Genomic DNA, 17,489 nt, shown 5'->3' with positions numbered 1-17,489 from the left:
TAGAAAGAAAAATAGGAGAATGTACAGAAGAATAGCATTTTGTGGTAGGACAGAGGGAAGACTATGTAAAGCAATATCCCAAAGAAGATAAAATAAAAATAAAATATTTCATTATGTCAAGGCATGAAACAAACCAGGAAAAAAATAGTACAACAATTATTTACAAATCATTCTTTTCTAAATCCCCATTTGGGGTTATAGACTCAGAGTGATTTGCTTCTTAGACTCTGAATGAGAAAGTTTAGGGGTTCACAAAGAAGTTGTGGTTTGTTATTGACTCCCAGAAATTCATTACTTCCTAAGGGCTCTAAAGTGATAATCATATATGGCAGGAAATGTTGAGAAAACATTAGTAGTTTGATTTTCATTCTTAAATCTCATATTTTTTTCGGGAATAAGATAAGAGTCACTTGATCCCTGATCTGTTTGGTCTTGATCCCATATATGATGGGATTCAGCATAGGTGGAGCCAGAATGCAGACACAAGCTAGCAGGACATGGGTATGGGGTGGGATGTGACGTCCAAATCTCTCAGTGAGGACTGAGAAGATACCTGGTCCGTAAAAGAGGAGGATAACACAGACGTGGGAGCCACATGTGTTGAGAGCTTTGTGACGAGCATCTCGGGATGGGATGTGGAAGACAGTGTGAAGAATAAGCATATATGAAACAAAAATTAGCATAACATCTAATGTCACTGTTGACAATAATACAGAAAACCCATACCAGATGTTTACTCGGATGTCATTGCAGGCATATCTGGCCAAAGCAATATGCTCACAAGCAGTGTGAGGAATGATGTTACTTTTGCAAAAATTCAGTCTTTTCAGGAGAAATATTATGGGAAAAATTGTACCATAACTTCTCAGAAAGATGGTCATACCAATTTTCCCAATCAGTGTGCGTGTCAGTATCATGGTGTATCTCAGTGGGTAGCAGATGGCAATGTAGCGGTCAAAGGCCATCACCAGCAGGATTCCTGACTCAGAGATGAAAGTGGAATGGATGAAGAAGAGCTGAGTGATGCAGCGATTGAGGGAGATTTCCCCAGCGTGGAACCAGAAGATGGCCAAGGCCTGTGGTACCGTGCATGTGGCGAGAACAACATCAGCTCCAGACAGCATGCAAAGGAAGAGGTACATGGGCTCATGGAGGCTACGTCTTGAGAGGATAACGAAGATGAGCAGGCTGTTCCCAAGGAGGGCGGTGGCATAGGATATGAAGAAGGGGATGGAAATCCACATGTGTTGATTCTCAAGGCCCGGGATGCCCAGCAAGTGGAACATAGTGTAGCTAACACTAGTGTGGTTTAAGGTAGTCATACCTGGAGCAAATGACCTAGGATATCACGTTCTGTTTGCAGAAATTACTAAAATTTCTAATATATTCAGAAATTCAAATTGTACTCAAAGCTTCTGGCACAGTCTAATTCTTTTCCACAATTGCTGTGTGTATCTATATCTATATCTATATCTATATCTATATCTATCTATCTATCTATCTATCTATCTATCTATCTATCTATCTATCTTTTGAGTCCACTGGGTGGTATTCAGGGCCTATCCCTGGCTTTGACCCAGGGATGACTCTTGGTGAAGCTTGGATTGAACCCAGATCAGCTACACATAAAACAAGCACCCTACATGCTGTACTATCATTCTGGCCCTGAAGTAGCAATCTTAACAGAGATAATGGATATTAACATAGTTAATAAAAACAGCATGTTAAGTGAAAACATTAGTGGTTAAAAATATACAAGAGAGACAGCACATGGATTAAGGTGCTTGCTTTGCATGTGGTTGACATCAATTTGATCCCTGGAACCACATAGGTTTCTCCAACACTGCCAGAGGCGATCCTTTTGAATATAACAAGTACTAAGTCCCAAGTCCTGCAGGGTGTGACCCCCAAACAAAAAATAGTGTACTCTGAAAAACCGGTGCAAGAGGTAATTTAGTCTACTTAATTACTGAAATCATTAGATGGAAATGAATCAGGTAGAAAATGGAATAAAGGCTTTTCAGAGTTTATGATAAATTTCTCTAAAATATCTGACGGTTTAAAACAGTGTATAGACTTGTATAGTTATGTAATTATACTGGGCAATAACAAAAAGAAACAATAGTATTTTACACTAATTACAAATTAAGATTGTCAATTTAAGAAAAGAAAGTCAACTACCATAAGTTTTTGAACTGGGTAACATTAGATGTATTTTGCTGAAGGTAGTTGAATAATGGATTGCAAGTAAAAATAATCTATGAAGAAAGTTTACTGTTTATTAGAAGAAAACAATGTATTGATGTAATATTCTCATACTGAAATAGGATTAATAAAGAAAATCTTAAAACACCTACTTTATGCCAGGAATTGATATAAAAGTATTTCTCATGGCAATTAATTTCTTATTAGTTACTTGTAATGATTACAGGAATGTAGATATTATTATCTTCATCTTATTTTCAAAAATAAAAGTGGAAACATATAGAACTTGACAAAATTATATGTTGGATTTGAAGTTTCTCTAACTATAAATAAATAATTTTCTGGTATGTCAAATGAGTCAAGAGACAAAGATTATACTGAATAGAGGAAAATTGACAAGCTCTGTGACTAGTAAAGACCTCTATGACCTAAAATTTTTACCTCTCTATGTAAAACATTTAATACCATAAAAGCTTTGATATAATAATTATTGAAATCTCAGCAGTTTTATTATTTTTGCACCCTATTCTATTTACTGTCAACTACCAGTAGTAAAATTTTGGTAAATTTATTAAAAAACAAAATAACAAAAACAACAACAACAACAACAAAACTGTTCATCAGGGGAAGCTGGATCCTAAAAAAAGATTCTACTTTCCACAGTACTAGAGAGAGGAACTCAGTTGCTAACAAAAAAAAGTGAGTGAATTTAACCTACATAACTGGTAGAGACAACTGAGTCAGAGTTTGATTATCTAAAAGAAACTTAGATGGTTAGTTTGAGGGTTCATTTCTACTACAAAGTACTGAGTAGCATTAAAGAGGAAAATAATGCCTTTTCAATCTCAGAGCCTATCATTATGTCAATGATTTTCAAATGGAGGAAATATTTCCCCACCTCCTCCCAGGTACATTAAAAACTGCATGAAGTCATCATACGGGGGAGTTCCTACTGACAGCTAATGGACACAGGCCAAGATGCTGCTAAGAAGTCAGTATAAAAGATAACCCCCACAAGGACACATCTTGCTCCAAATGTTAACAGTGCCATGGTTGAGATTCTATTCTAGGTCTCTCCCATATCTTCTTTGACTTGGTATTGATTTTAATAATCCCATTCTCTTTTTCAGGAAGTGAACTTGGTACAGAAATTAGGCAATCAGAAATTCAGAAGTAGGAAAAGGTTTGAGTATCCAAGGAATGGCAAGGCACAGATAAAGAACTGTGAGCGTTTCTGGATTTATTTCATGTTTGAGTCAGGATTTAGTGATGTTAAGTAAGTAAATAGAATTTTTAGTTTCTTTCTCTACTAGTTCAATTCTGCTTTTATGAATCCTTCAATATCTATCTCCTATTATCAAAACAGAATCCATCTTTTCCTATTATCTAGTTCTTCAGATAAAGGTTGGGACTGTATTAATAATAAAATCATATGCCAGAGAACCAGAAGAGACTGGTGTTGGGGCATAAGAATTTGGATGGGAACAGGAACGAGGATAGTCCTACTATGGGTATCAGCTACCACAAGGTCAGCTACACACAAGCACCGTGGGAAGGTATAGCTTTCCCTGAGGAAAGCTATCTTCCTGAAGAAGGTCAAAGAAACTAAAATATAAGGGAAAATGTCATAGGGAGGTTGAAGACCAACTTTATTTATTTTTTAAAAATTTAATTATTGATTTTTGAAAGCCAACTTTATATAATGCATTTCTGAAAAAAATAGGAAAACGAGATGATGATAAAGCAAATTTTCTCTCCCCCCCTTTCTGTATTCTCCCACTCAATCTGTGCTGTCACAATAAGACAGGCAGAAAGCCCAAGGACACTTTTTTCTTGCACCTGTAGTGAAAACCTTGGCAGGAAATAAGTACCTATAGAAGGTCTGTCAAATCAATGTATAAAGCAAAAGTAATTCGAAAGGAAAAAAGAAAGAGGAGCTGAAAAAGGACCTTCTCCCACATGCTGATGAATGTCAAATGCATTATGGACAGCAAAGAAGAGTTTTCTTCTGGGAAATGGGAAGAAGAGGACAGGGGACTCTAAAGTCAGGATTTTCTATGGGAGAAATTGCCTAAACTATCACAGCTCTTTGTTTAATTTAGAGATAGAAAAAGAACTATCAATACTTTCTGAAAGTTTCCTCCAGAAGGATAATAAAATCAGATATGTTCAGCATCCTGGAGAAATTCCCTTCTTCCTTCTGCTTTGTGCTGCTCTAAGAGGAGCTTCTATTCAGGGTAAATGCATCACATTCTATACATTCACCAGGCTAGCAATTCACTGGAACGATCTGTCTCTCCCAAAGTTACCTACTTACTCTATTATAGGAACTTAACAATTGAAATTCCCATTTTATTTACTGTGATTTTTAGAGCCTTGAAACTTCTTTTCATCTGTGCATTTACTCATTTAGCATACAAAAATATGACAGAAGTATAAAGAAGCGCAGGATGTTTACAGTAGTCAGGTCCTGGTGTCAAGTAGACTCAGGGATGCAAAAGAGCCTTTGGTGAACCAGACTAGAAAGGCTTCCAGAGGTCCCTATTCTCAGCTCCCTGTAACCACTTGCCATCCTATTAAGACCACATTTGTGACTTTGATCTTCACTCTGTTTACTTAATACCGAACACAAGGCTCAATGTTCTTTACCTGGGACTCCTTATCCCTCTAGTCTGCATGGGTTAAAATTTATCCCGTAAATAAGTGAGTCACCTGTTCAAAAGACAATCTTCACAGTGTAGAATGTGCTGAATCAAAGTGTATTCTGGGCATTGACGCCTAGGAGCAAATGCTTTTATGCATTTGTCTGAGACTCCTGAGGAAGCCTCTACCCCAGGGAATCTGGATTTAGAACTTTACTGCCTGCAATACCCCCTCCATTCAATACATATGAATCAAGTTATGGTTTTCCATGCTACTAAGAATCCCCTCCCTGACAATCCCATTCTTGGATTTGCTGTGAATGTGTCTCAATGACAAGAAATAAGTATATTAGTGTTATTACTCCACATATTTATTTTCCTTTTAATGAGTATTAGTATATATGAATCCTCCTTTTCCCCCTAGCCAATCCTTAATTGCTTTTTATTTCATAGAACTTATTTTCTTTCTTCTTTTAAAATAATTTTTATTTAAGACACTTTGATTTACAGCACTTTTAATGATAAAGTTTCATTCATACAACATTCTAACACCACATGATCTATCAGTGAATCCTCTTCACCATTATCTCACGGTTCCCTTCTCCCTCCTCCCATCTGTCCACTGTGGTGGGCTCAGTTCTATAGAGCAGTTCTCACATTTATTTGTCTTTGACCATATTTTGTTTCCTTAATCATGTTTCTTTCCCCTCCACATATGAGAGAGAACCTTCTGAGTCTGTTTGCCTTTGAAATAGCTTTACTCAGTATAAAACTCTCCAGATCCATCCATGTAGTGGAAAATTGCATGATTTTGTCTTTTTTCTGTGTGTCACACATGGCATTGCTCAGGACTAATCCTGCCTATATGCTCAGGATTCTCTCCTTGTGGGTTTAAGGGAGACCATATGTGGCTCAACATATCAGTCATGTGTGAGGCAAATGCCTTATTTGCTGTCTTATCTCTCTGGCCCCAACACATGATTCTTACATATATTGCTGGATTTGGCTCACTAAAACTTTCTTGAGAATTTTTTCATGCTCCACCCCATTTTAATTGAGGTACTGTGATGTTTTATTGAGGTACTGTTAATAAATGCACATACTGTTCCAAACACCACACCTCCCCATCAAAGTGTCTACTTTCTTGCACTAATGTCGCAAAGCCTTCCCTTCCTATCTTAGATAGACCCAGTTCTGAGTACAAAATCTTCTGCTGTATTTTGTTTTTCTGTGGCTGTTTGTTGCACCCTTATATTATGTTTTTTTTAAAATTTAATTGTTTATTGAATCACTGTGAAATTCATTTACAAAGCTTTCATGATTGGGTTTTAGTCATACAATGTTCCAACACTTATTCCTCGACCAGTGTATATTTCCCACCACCAATATCCCCTGTATCCCTCCTGCCACTCCCGATTCCACTCCAGCCTCCTCCTCCTCGTCCTCCTCTTCCTCTTCCTCAGTCTTCTTCTTCTTCTTCTTCTTCTTCTTCTTCTTCTTCTTCTTCTTCTTCTTCTTCTTCTTCTTCTTCTTCTTCTTCTTCTTCTTCTTCTTCTTCTTCTCCTTCTTCTTCTTCTCCTCTTCCTCCTCCTCCTCCACTTCCTCCTCCTCCTCCTCCTCCTCCTCCTCTCTCGGCATTATGGTTGGCAAAACAGGTACTGAGAGGCCATCATGTTTGGTCCTCTACCCACTTTGAGCACATCCAGAGTGATTTCTTCCAACCATCATTGTTATAAGGTTCCCTTCTTTATGCCAACTGTCCTCTCCCTTACCCTCCCTTACCACAGGCTTTCAACTGTGGACCATTTGTCCTGGTCCTTATATATACTGTCCTTTGGTGTTAGTCTCATACTATGTTTTTCTTTGTTCTGTTTTGTTTTTATATCTCACAAACATGTGTAGTCATTCTATGTCTATTCCTTTTTCTGACTTATTTCACTCAGCATGACACTCCATGTCTGTCCATTTATAAGCAAATTTTATGGCTTATTTTTTTCTGACATAGCTGTATAGTATTCCATTGTGTAGATGTACCATAGTTTCTATAACCAGTCAACTGTTCTTCTGCACTCGGGTTGTTTCCAGATTCTGGCTATTGTGAATAGTGCTCTAATGAAATATAAAGGCAGATGTCATTTCTGCTATGTGATTTTGCAGCCCCGGGATATAGTCTCAGAAGTGGTATTGCTGGGTCATACAGAAGCTCAATTTCTAGTTTTTATAGGAATTCCCATATTGTTTTTCAAAAAGGCTGGATTGGTTGGCATTCCCACAAATAATGAAGACAAGTCCCTTTCTCCCTGCATCCACACCAGCACTAGTTGTTCTTTTTCTATATGTTCCAGTCTCTGTGGTATAAAGTGATAGCTCCCTTATATTCTGACCTATGAAAAAGATCATTTTGTATTTTCCTTATTCTGGCTGGTTTCGCTCAGCATGATACTCTCTAGTTCGATCCACAAAGTGGTAAATTGAATGCTATAATATTTTCTTATAGCTGCATAGTATTCTATTGTGTATATATACCACAGATTCTCTATTTTTGATCTATTCATCTGTAGTTGGATACCTGGGTTCTTTCCATATTCTGGAAACTTGAAGTAAGTGCTTCAGTGAACATAGGTATGCAAATATACTTGTTTTTAACCCCCAAAATATTTTTTATTTAAAATTAAAAAAAATTTATTAGTGAAACACCATGAGGTACAGTTGTAGAGTTACAAATTTTTGTGCGTGGGTTTGAGTTATGCAATGATCCAGTACCCATCCCTCCACCAGTGCCCATTCTCCATCATTTACATTTGTTTTTTATATTTTTGTTAGTGAAACACCATGAGGTACAGTTGTAGATTTACAAATTTTTGTGGTTGGGTTTCAGTTGTACAATGATCAGACACCCATCCCTCCACTAGTGCTCATTTTCCACCACCCCGGGTGCCGGTATCCCTCCCATCATCCCCCCCCATCCCACCCTGCCTCTATAGCAGTAATTCCCTTTTGTTCTCTCTCCTTTTGTGTGTTGTGGTTTGCAAAAGTGGCATTGAGTGGCAATCATGTTTGGTCTATAGTCTACTTTCAGCATGCTTCTCCCATCCTGGGAGGATCCTCCCAACACCCTTTATTTGGTGTTCCTTTCTCTATCTGAGCTCCCTTTTCCCCTAGAGTGTTTGGCTGGCCTCCAAGCCATGGAACAAAACTACTGGTACTAATCTCGTCCGCTCTTGGGTATTAGTCTCCTATTTTGTTACTTTATGTTCCCCAGATGAATGCAATCTTTCTATGTCTATCCCTTTCTTTCTGACTCATTTTGCTTAACATGATACTTTCTATGTAGTACCACTTGTATGTAAATTTCATGACTTCATCTTTTATAACAGCTACATAGTACTCCATTGTGTAGATGTACCAAAGTTTCTTTAACCAGTCGTTTGTTCTTGGGCACTCAGGTTTTTTCCATATTCTGGCTATTGTAAAGAGTGCTGCAATGAACAAACAAGTGCAGATGTCACTTCGACTATACTTTTTTGCCTCTCTGGGATATATTCCCAGGAGTGGTATTGCTGGGTCAAATGGGACCTCAATTTCTAATTTTTTGAGAATCGTCCATACTGTTTTCCAGAAGGGCTGAACCAGTCCGCATTCCCACAAGCAGTGAAGGAGGGTCCCTTTCTCGCCACATCCGCGCCAGCACCAATTGCTTTTGTTCTTTTGGATGTGGGCCAGTCTCTGTGGTGTGAGATGATATCTCATTGTTGTTTTGATCTGCATCTCCCTGATGATTAGCGATGAGGAGCATTTTCTCATGTGCCTTTTAGCCATTCGTATTTCTTCTTTGAGAAAGTTTCTGTTCATTTCGTTGTCTCATTTTTTTATGGGGTTGGATGTATTCTTCTTGTGGAGTTCAACCAGTACTTTTTTTTATTGGCAAAAAGGGACCCCGGTGAGGACAGCCAGGTGAGGGGGCAGGAGACTCTGCACTGTTCTCCTCCGGGAGCTGGGTTTGATAGTCTCTGCGTCTTGACCATTGATGGGACCAACCTGGCGCTGGTGGCAGCTGGTGGTTTGACGCCTACCTACTGGAAGATGGGGGATCTGGGTGGAGAAGGCCCAGTCCCAATCCAAGTAGGCTTGGAGACCTCAGCCCCGGGACCCACATGCGTGGGTTCCTCTGTCAGATTTTTTATGCATGAGGCCCGTTCGGACGTGTGGAGAGTGGTCCCAGCATGGCCGTGGCTAGCTCCGGAGGTCCTCAGCTGCTGGGGCTGTGCTCAGGGCGGGGGGTGGGGGTACAGAAACTCAACCCTCTCCCCTCCAAGGGGCCCTGGTGAGGACAGCCCGGCATGGGGGCAGGAGACTCTCTGCCTTTTTGATATATTTTTATTGATTATTTTTTATTTGTTTATTTTTATTTATTTTTTTTTTAATTGAATCACTGTGGGAAAAGTTACAAAGCTTTCAGGTTTAAGTCTCGGTCATGCAATCATCAAACACATTTCCCATCACCAGTACTTATTTTTCACCACCAAGCACCCCAATATACTCCCCCTCCCAACCTTCCCAATGCCTGTGAGGCAGATGAAATCTAGTTAACACTCTATCTACTTTGATTAGATTCATAGTTTCGACAAAATATGCACCATTATTATTTAGAGTTTACACTCCAAAGTCAGACTTGCTGAAAAGGCATTGTGAAATAATTTGTTTTCTACAGCTGGTTACAATAATCAAATGATGTTGCGTGGCCGCAGTAGCGGCACGCAATTTTGGATTTATAGTATTTTACTTATTAAGCCTGGAAGTATTTCTGCTGAGAGTCAAATAATTATGAGATTGGTTTCTGTGGCTCTGGAGCCATGGCCGTGCCGGAGAGCCACTCATGGGGGGGCAACTCGTGACCTCGGTAGGGCGCAAAGAATGAGCCGGAAATGTCCCCCTTCCCATGAGGTTTCATCACCCCGTAACGACCGGCTCATATCTGGCTTTTCAAAAAGCTCCGAGGTGGCCGCCATCTTGTTGTCTAGAGGGGAAAAGGCAGAAGGGAGCAACACCCTTTCCCTTCCAGGCAGGCATGGTGGTGTGGGTTAATGCATAGTCCATTCACTTTTCTGCCGCAAGCTGCTGGGCTCTTCATTAAGTTCTTGTGCTTCTGGAGCCATGGTTGTGTTGGAGAGCCGCTCATGGGGGGGCAACTCGTGACCTCAGTAGGGCGTGAAGGATGAGCCAGGAATGCCCACCTTCCCATGAGGTTTCAGTTTCAACCAGTATTTTTATATCCTTGATATCAATCCCTTGTCAGATGTGATTTTGGCGAATATCCTTTCCCATTCTGTAGACTGTCTTTGTATTTTGGTCACTGTTTCTTTTGAGGTGCAGAAGCTTCTTAGTTTAAGATAGTTCCATTTTTCTATCTCTGTTTTCACTTGTTTGGCCAGTGGTGTGACATCTTTGAAGATACCATTAGCTTCAATATGGAGGGTTTTGCCAACTTTGTCTTCAATGTATCTTATGCATTCCAATCTGATGTTGAGGTCTTTAATCCATTTTGATCTTACTTTTGTACATGGCATTAGGCAGAGATCTGAGCCCACTTTTTTTGCATGTAGCCGTCCAGTTTTGCCAGCACAATTTGTTAAAGAGGCTTTCCTTGCTCCACTCCACTTTTCTTGCCCCCTTATCGAAGATTAGATGATCATATGATTGAGGGGAGATGTCAGTATATTCAACCCTGTTCCATTGGTCTACAGCTCTGCCTTTGTTGCAGTACCATGCTGTTTTAATTATTACTGCTTTGTAGTAGAGTTTGACATTAGAAAGGTTGATTCCTCCCATTTTCTTTTTCCCAAGGATTGCTTTAGCAATTTGTGGGGCATATATACTTTTTAATGAATGCTTTTGTGCTTTTGATGTAGGCAGGTATATAGGGAACGGCCCTTTGCAATGAAACAAAGTTTCATGGAAGAAGAATTCTAGGAATGACCCACATTGCAGATACAGAAAACAAAGGCCTGATAAGACCATCCAAGACCATCCGCAGACTCTGAGGATATCGGCCTCCCCATGAAATTCCTCTTTTTGGACCTCCCTGGTAACCTCCTTAGCAACGGACTTTTACCTGGGAAGAAGCTTCATGTGGAGGCAGGCTGGAGAAACCCTATAAAGGCTACCTTGAACAAAGGAAGGGCACTCATATGCTGCCTGAGCCCATTTGCTGCTTGCGCCCACGTGGCCGAGCACATGTGGTTCCAGGGGCTCTCTCCACCCTTGGAGAAGCCCGCATTCTCTCTGGATGCATTATTCTCTCTCTTACTCTCCATTCCCCGGTTTATCTGCTTATCCCTTTATCTCCCTCTTTAAAAATCCTCCAAATAAAATCTATTTATTTCACTGCTTGTCTACTCCTGTAATTCCTTTCTGCGAGGTGAGATAAGAACCCAGTAACCGTGGGTCCTGGGTGGCAGAGGTGGGTGGGGAGAAAGTGACTGTCTTTCTCCTCCCGGCTTCACATAAGTCACCCGTGGGGCCCACTGACATCACTTTGAGAAGTCAGGATACAAAGAAGTGATATCACCGGAATGCCCACCTACAACAAATTCATCATGATCATGATCATGATCATCCTGTTGTTCGTCGATTGCCTCGAGCAGGCACCAGTAACGTCTCCTTTGTCCTAGCCCTGAGATTTTAAAAAGTGCTATATTTAAGGCTCTTTCAAGGTTAGGAGAATGAGACCCATCATTGTTACTGGTATTTGGCATATTGGGTACGCCATGGGGAGTTTGCCAGACTCTGCCGTGTGGGCAGGTTACATTTGGTAGCCTGCCAGGTTGTCCAAAGTAAGAATGAGATAATAAGATGTCGTGAGGCTTCAAATGCGGCCATACGCTTCCGGGAGCTGGGTTTTATAGTCTCTGGGTCTTGGCCATTGATGGGGTTACACGGTGCCAGGGGACCAGTTGGTGGGTGTGACCCCTGCCTACTGGAAGATGAAGGATCTGGGTGGAGGATGCTCAGCCTCAATCCGAACAGGCTCGGAGATCTCAGCCCTGGGACCCACATGCCTTTGTTCCTCTGCCGATACCTGTGTAAACACACAAAATTGACGGGCAAGGGGGACAGCAGGGGCCTATCTCTCCCGCCGCCAGCGTTTGGTAGTCTCAGGCGGTTTCCCCACTCCAGGGAGGTCGATGGCATTGGTCAGGAGAAGGAAGGAAACGAGGGCCAGGCTGGTTGGTCTTAGTCGCAGTTTATTACATGGAAGAAGTGTATGTCATAGAGGCCCCAGGATCTCTCAAGCACGTGCACCTTTGTTCTCTCAGCTTCTGTCCTCATCCCCATCTTCCCAGGTTCTCCGAAGCACATGTCCCCCCAGAGAGCCCTGAAATCTCCCTTCTATAGATTATAGTACCTCTAAAAGTCGCAATATAGTGATGTCATCAAAAGGAGTTACAGAAAGAACACTGAGGCAAACCATACATTGTTTCTTTACATCCACATGGTTTCTTTACATCTGCAGGCCAGTAATCCTGGCGTCACCTTTCACAAGCTATAAGCACTTGGTTTAGTACATCAAAGACCAGTTTGCTAGAGCTTGGAATCTACAGCCCAAAGATCAGGCTGCCTGGAGCTAGGCATCTCTACATCTCAAAGATCAGACCTGGCTTGGCACCTGGAATCTGCATACCTAAGACCAGCTAGGTTCCTGTGAGATAAGGCAAACTGCTTCAATATACTGAAATCATTTACTGAAGGCAGTTTGAGGGGAGAAAGTTCAGTCTCATCCAAGCTAGTCAGGACACACAGGAAAACTGCTTCTAGGACAGATTCTCATTTAGCAGATCAACCCACCCTAGAACAGATTTCCCTGGATGTGTTTCTCCTCTCCTTCTCCGACCCACATATAAGCATACATAATATAAATCATTTTGTATGGACACAGTAAGAAATACTTTGAGTTTATAAAATTGTTCTCCCAGGGCCATCTCAATCTCAGACTGCAGTGCTCAGGCTAGACATCTTTTCTATTCTTAGCAGCAGGGTTCTAGTCTCGTCGTCACTTTTGGATCATGACAACATTTGCCTATGATCAAACTCTTAACTTATAGTTAAGAATCGTGGCACTTTGGCCTAGCCCATCTCGATGCCAGGGCAGCACATAACTTACCAGCTTGCCCTGGTTCCATCTAGTCCCACGTCGGGACCCTGCTTTTGGGGTGCTGGGAAGTGAGGGCAACTGAGGCTTCAGTTGAGAAGGCAGATGCCCGGGAGTGAATTATATTCAAAGCCAATCAACTCCTAAGTTACAAAGCATAATATTAATTGTCTTCCTATATCTATACAAAAAGGACATTGCATTAAACAGCTCAAAAGACATAAGGAGAGGAGAAAAGCAATATTAACTTACAGTACAGCTTCAGTGTCTAAGAAGGATGAGATTGGTTGGTGAAGAGAGCATAGAAGTGGTTACAGACAGACAAAGTAATGGGAGTGACTCGGGAGCACTGTGATGGGTGCAACCCGATAAACCTAAGATCCTCATACTCCAACAGATACCTTCATGCGTGTAGAGAGGGGTCTCAGCATGGTTGAACATAGCCAATATCAAAGTCAATGGTAACAAACAAGGGAAAAGGAAAGAATCTTTTTATCATTCTTTATTTTTGCCACACCTAGCAGTGCTCAGGGGTTACTCCTGACTCTTTGCTCAGTATTTACTCCTGATGGTGCTTTGGGGAGGCGGGGGGAAGAATCATATGGAATGCTTGGGATTGAAGTTGGGTTAGCTGCTTGCAAGACAATTGTCCTGCCCTCTGTACTACTTCTCTGGCCCCTACTCTTACTATTCTTATTCAATATAGTTTTGGAAATCCTTGAAAAAGCAATAAAAAGCACTGAAAAAAGAAATAAAATGGATCCAACTTGAAAAGAAGTTAAACTGACATTATTCGCAGATGATATGATAATATGCCCTGAAAAGTCTAAAGACGTCACAAAAATACCTTCTAGGAACAATAAATCAATATTGCAAAATAGAAAGTACAAAATAAAAGCACAAAATTTGTGACAGTTCTGCATGCAAGTAACCAAATAGAATAAAAAGAAATGAAAAGACAATCTTTTTCAAAACAGTGTCCCCAAACCTCAAATACCTTAGGAATCAGTGAACAAATGAGGTGAAAAACTTAAACAGTGAGAACTCTAAGTCACTACTAAAGTAAATACAAGAGGACACCAAAGAAAGTCTTTGAATGTAATCTATTTTTATCTTTCTTTGAGCAAAGATAGAGGAGTCAAAGTTCATCCCATGTGCAAGGCCTTTTTAGAAACCATACTTGGGTCAGCCATACTGGCTTTTCTTCACTGGGTGTCCCTGGCCTTGAGGACCAGAACAAATAGATTTCCACCCCTTCTTCATTTCCTGTGTCATCTGTGCTTTGGACCGGTCTGCTCATCTTCATTGTCCTTATTGTTCCTAGGAGGTATTTTTGTGGAGTCTTTAGAGTTTTCCAGGCATATTATCATATCATCTGCAACTACAACTTCATGAGCCCATTTACCTCTTCCTCTGCATGGCTCTCTGGAGCAGATATTGTCTTCTCAGTTTGTCCTCCCAGGCCTTAGCTATCTTTTGTTTCAATGCTGGGGAGTGCTCCCGCAGTGCTGCATTTCTTCCTTCTCACTCTTGTCTCTGAGTTAGAGATTTTGCTTGGTGATGGCTTTTGACCACTACTTCTGCTCCCCAATTAGATACACCACTATACTCACACATGTGTTGACTGGGAAAATTTATGAGAAGAATGGTATATACATTTCCCCATAATATTTATTCTGAGAAAACTGAATTTCTGAAAAAGTAATATCCTCTCAAACACTGCTTGTAAGCATTGTTTTGGCCCTATCTTTCCTGTATTTTCATCTGACTCATCACAGGAAACATATTTGGTAAATATTTTTGATCCTAAATGCAACCATGATCATAGGTGTTTTGAAGCTTTTATTTCTTATGTGTTTATTCACACCCTCTGGGAGCTGTCTTGTGTCGACATTTAACTCCAGTTCGAGTTCATCCACACATGTGCTCAGGACCACCCAGTCATCTCTCTGACAGTATGCTTCCTTATTTTACTTTTTTTGAGACAACACTTTCAGGTACTAAGGATCATTCTGGGTGATGCTTGGGGGACCATGGGGTGACAGGGACTGAACCCAAAACTCCAGCAAGTAAAACTTGTGTTCCAGCCATTTCAGCTTTCTTTGCCTCTTTATTTAAAATTTTAAGGAAAACCCATACTTTTTTTTAATAGTGTCAGTACCAATTTATACTCTTACCAAGCCTACTAGAGTTCCCTTGCCTAAAGAAGCAACTGTATAAATATTCTTCAGCAATCAATCACTAACATGCTTGAAAGAAAAATTAGAAGCTTTCAGCTAAGAAATAGTAGCTATGAGAAAGCATACAAGGGAATTACAGAAATGAAAAATACAGTGACAACAACAAAACCCTCAGTGACATAATGATACAATGTGTCTATTAGAAAAGAATCAATAAAATTGAGGACAAAATAGATCACATTAATCAAACTGAACAGAGAGAAAGAATAACAGTAAAGGTAAGTGGATATTTTGGTGGAGGTGTTGGTATTGGAAAGTTGTATATATGAGACCTTATCATTGTCAGTATTGCAAATCACAGCTCCTGAATAATTAAAAACAGGTAGTGTGTCAGAGAGAGTGAGTTTGGTGGGCTGGATACATGCTTTGCATGTAGGCTGCATAGGTTTGATTCCAGACACTGCATGGTTCCCCAAGCACTTCCAAGAGTGACCCAGAACAGAGCTGGGTGTGGCCCAAAGATCAAGATTAAAAAAAAACAGAACATCACTTCAGAGACCCTTACTGGTTCAATTATACTTTATACCCTTAAAAAAACTTATTCGCCAACGTGGCTTGGCACATGCCTCAGGCAACCACAAGTGAACATCCGAACTGGCAAAACAGTGCAGAGAAGCCATCAAGGATGACCTCAAAAACAGGAGAGCAGCAGTACTGGTAGATGTGGCAGAAGCTGGGAAAAGCATTCGTAATGCCCGCCTGTCCTTCACCAACTACAAAACCAAGATGACTGCCCTCCGACATCATGATGGATCTATCACATCTTCCAGAAGGGCAATGGAGAAGATTATTCATGACTTCTACTCAGATCTCTTTAATAGCCATGTCCACTTGCCCACATAATGCATACCACATGATGGATATGTCATTCCCAATGTTCTCTCTTCCGAAATCCAACATGCCATCTCGTCGGTAAAGAAACAAAGAGCACCTGGCCCAGACAAGATCAGACCTGAACACCTGAAGAACTTAGCATCAGTACTCATCAATACATTGGCTTGGCTCTTCACACGCTACCTGTCTGAATGCAAGGTTCCATCCCAATGGAAAACCAGCAGGACTGTACTACTATACAAGAAGGGAGACATCCACGACATTGGCAACTATCGCCCAATCTGCCTATTGTCTGTCGTCTACAAACTGTTCACTCGAGTCATCCTGAATAGGATTAGCAGAACACTAGATGAAGGACAACCATGTGAACGAGCCGCATTCCGAAAAGGATTCAGTACCATCGACCATATCCACACGATTACTAAGCTCATTGAGGTTTCTCTGGTGTTCAAGATGCCACTCTGTCTAATGTTCATTGATTTAAAGAAGGCCTTTGATTCTGTTGAGACGGAAGCGGTCATGGAAGCCCTAGCCAATCAGGGCATACAAACTCAATACATCAGGATCCTTCGTGAGCTCTATTGCTGATTCACTACCAAGATCTCACCATTCTACAAAGAAGTAATCATCCATATCAAGGGAGGGGTTCGGCAGGGTGATACCATTTCACCAAAACTTTTCAGTGCCACCCTTGAGAACATCATGCGACGACTGAAATGGGAAAGCATGGGAGTGAAGATAGATGGTCGGCAACTACACCACCTCTGCTTTGCTGATGACATCGTTCTAATAACACCAAACATCAGCCAAGCATCACAAATGCTGAACGACTTTGACCGTGAATGTGAAAAGGTCGGACTACAGCTGAATCTTATGAAGACAATGTTTATGAGAAATAGCCTTGTTCCTGATGCTCCATTCGCTCTCAACGGAACCACCATCTCCGAATGCAACAGTTATATATACCTAGGTCGAGAAATCAACATGATGAATGACCTGGCACCTGAGTTGCGCGGGAGGAAGAGAGCGCTTGGAATGCCTTCAAAAACGTTGAAGAAATAACTAAAAGGACAAAGAACCTCCAGCTATGAGCACATCTCTTTGATTCCACTGTTCTTCCTGCATTAACATATGCCTCAGAGACCTGGACCCTACGAAAACAGGATGAGAATGCTATTCGGGTCTCTCAAAGAGGAATCGAAAGAGCTATGCTTGGAATATCATGATTCACTCAAATGAGAGATAGAATCCGGAGTTCTGATCTTCGTCAACGCTCAAGAATCAGGGACGCTGTCTCATTTGCCAAGACATCAAAAATCAGATGGGCTGGACACATAATGAGGTTTACAGACAACCGCTGGACTAGAGCCATTACTGATTGGATTCCACGGGACATCAAAAGATCATGTGGACGCCCAC

The 17,489-nt window shown here is 40.9% G+C and overlaps 1 protein-coding gene and 1 non-coding gene across 2 annotated transcripts; both read right to left on the bottom strand.

The window, feature by feature from the left end:
• Positions 1 to 377: 377 nt before the first annotated feature.
• LOC130025489 (olfactory receptor 52B4-like) lies at positions 378 to 1,322 on the bottom strand. Its single transcript, XM_056116422.1, has one exon. It carries the CDS (start codon positions 1,320 to 1,322, stop codon positions 378 to 380), a length of 945 nt encoding a protein of 314 aa, XP_055972397.1.
• Positions 1,323 to 3,969: 2,647 nt separating this feature from the next.
• LOC130025634 (small nucleolar RNA SNORA31) lies at positions 3,970 to 4,104 on the bottom strand. Its single transcript, XR_008792764.1, has one exon. It is a non-coding gene; the product is annotated as a small nucleolar RNA SNORA31 (small nucleolar RNA).
• Positions 4,105 to 17,489: the final 13,385 nt, after the last annotated feature.

The sequence above is a fragment of the Sorex fumeus genome, unplaced genomic scaffold, assembly GCF_029834395.1.
Source record: "Sorex fumeus unplaced genomic scaffold, SorFum_2.1 ptg000030l, whole genome shotgun sequence".
Lineage (NCBI taxonomy): Eukaryota > Metazoa > Chordata > Mammalia > Eulipotyphla > Soricidae > Sorex > Sorex fumeus.
The sequence above is the reverse complement of the archived record's forward strand: the minus strand, read 5'-3'. Positions and strand labels throughout refer to the sequence as shown.

What these genes read in the sequence shown, in the direction of transcription:
- LOC130025489 (XM_056116422.1), bottom strand. Translation starts at nt 1,322, where the DNA reads ATGACTACCTTAAACCACACTAGTGTTAGCTACACTATGTTCCACTTG.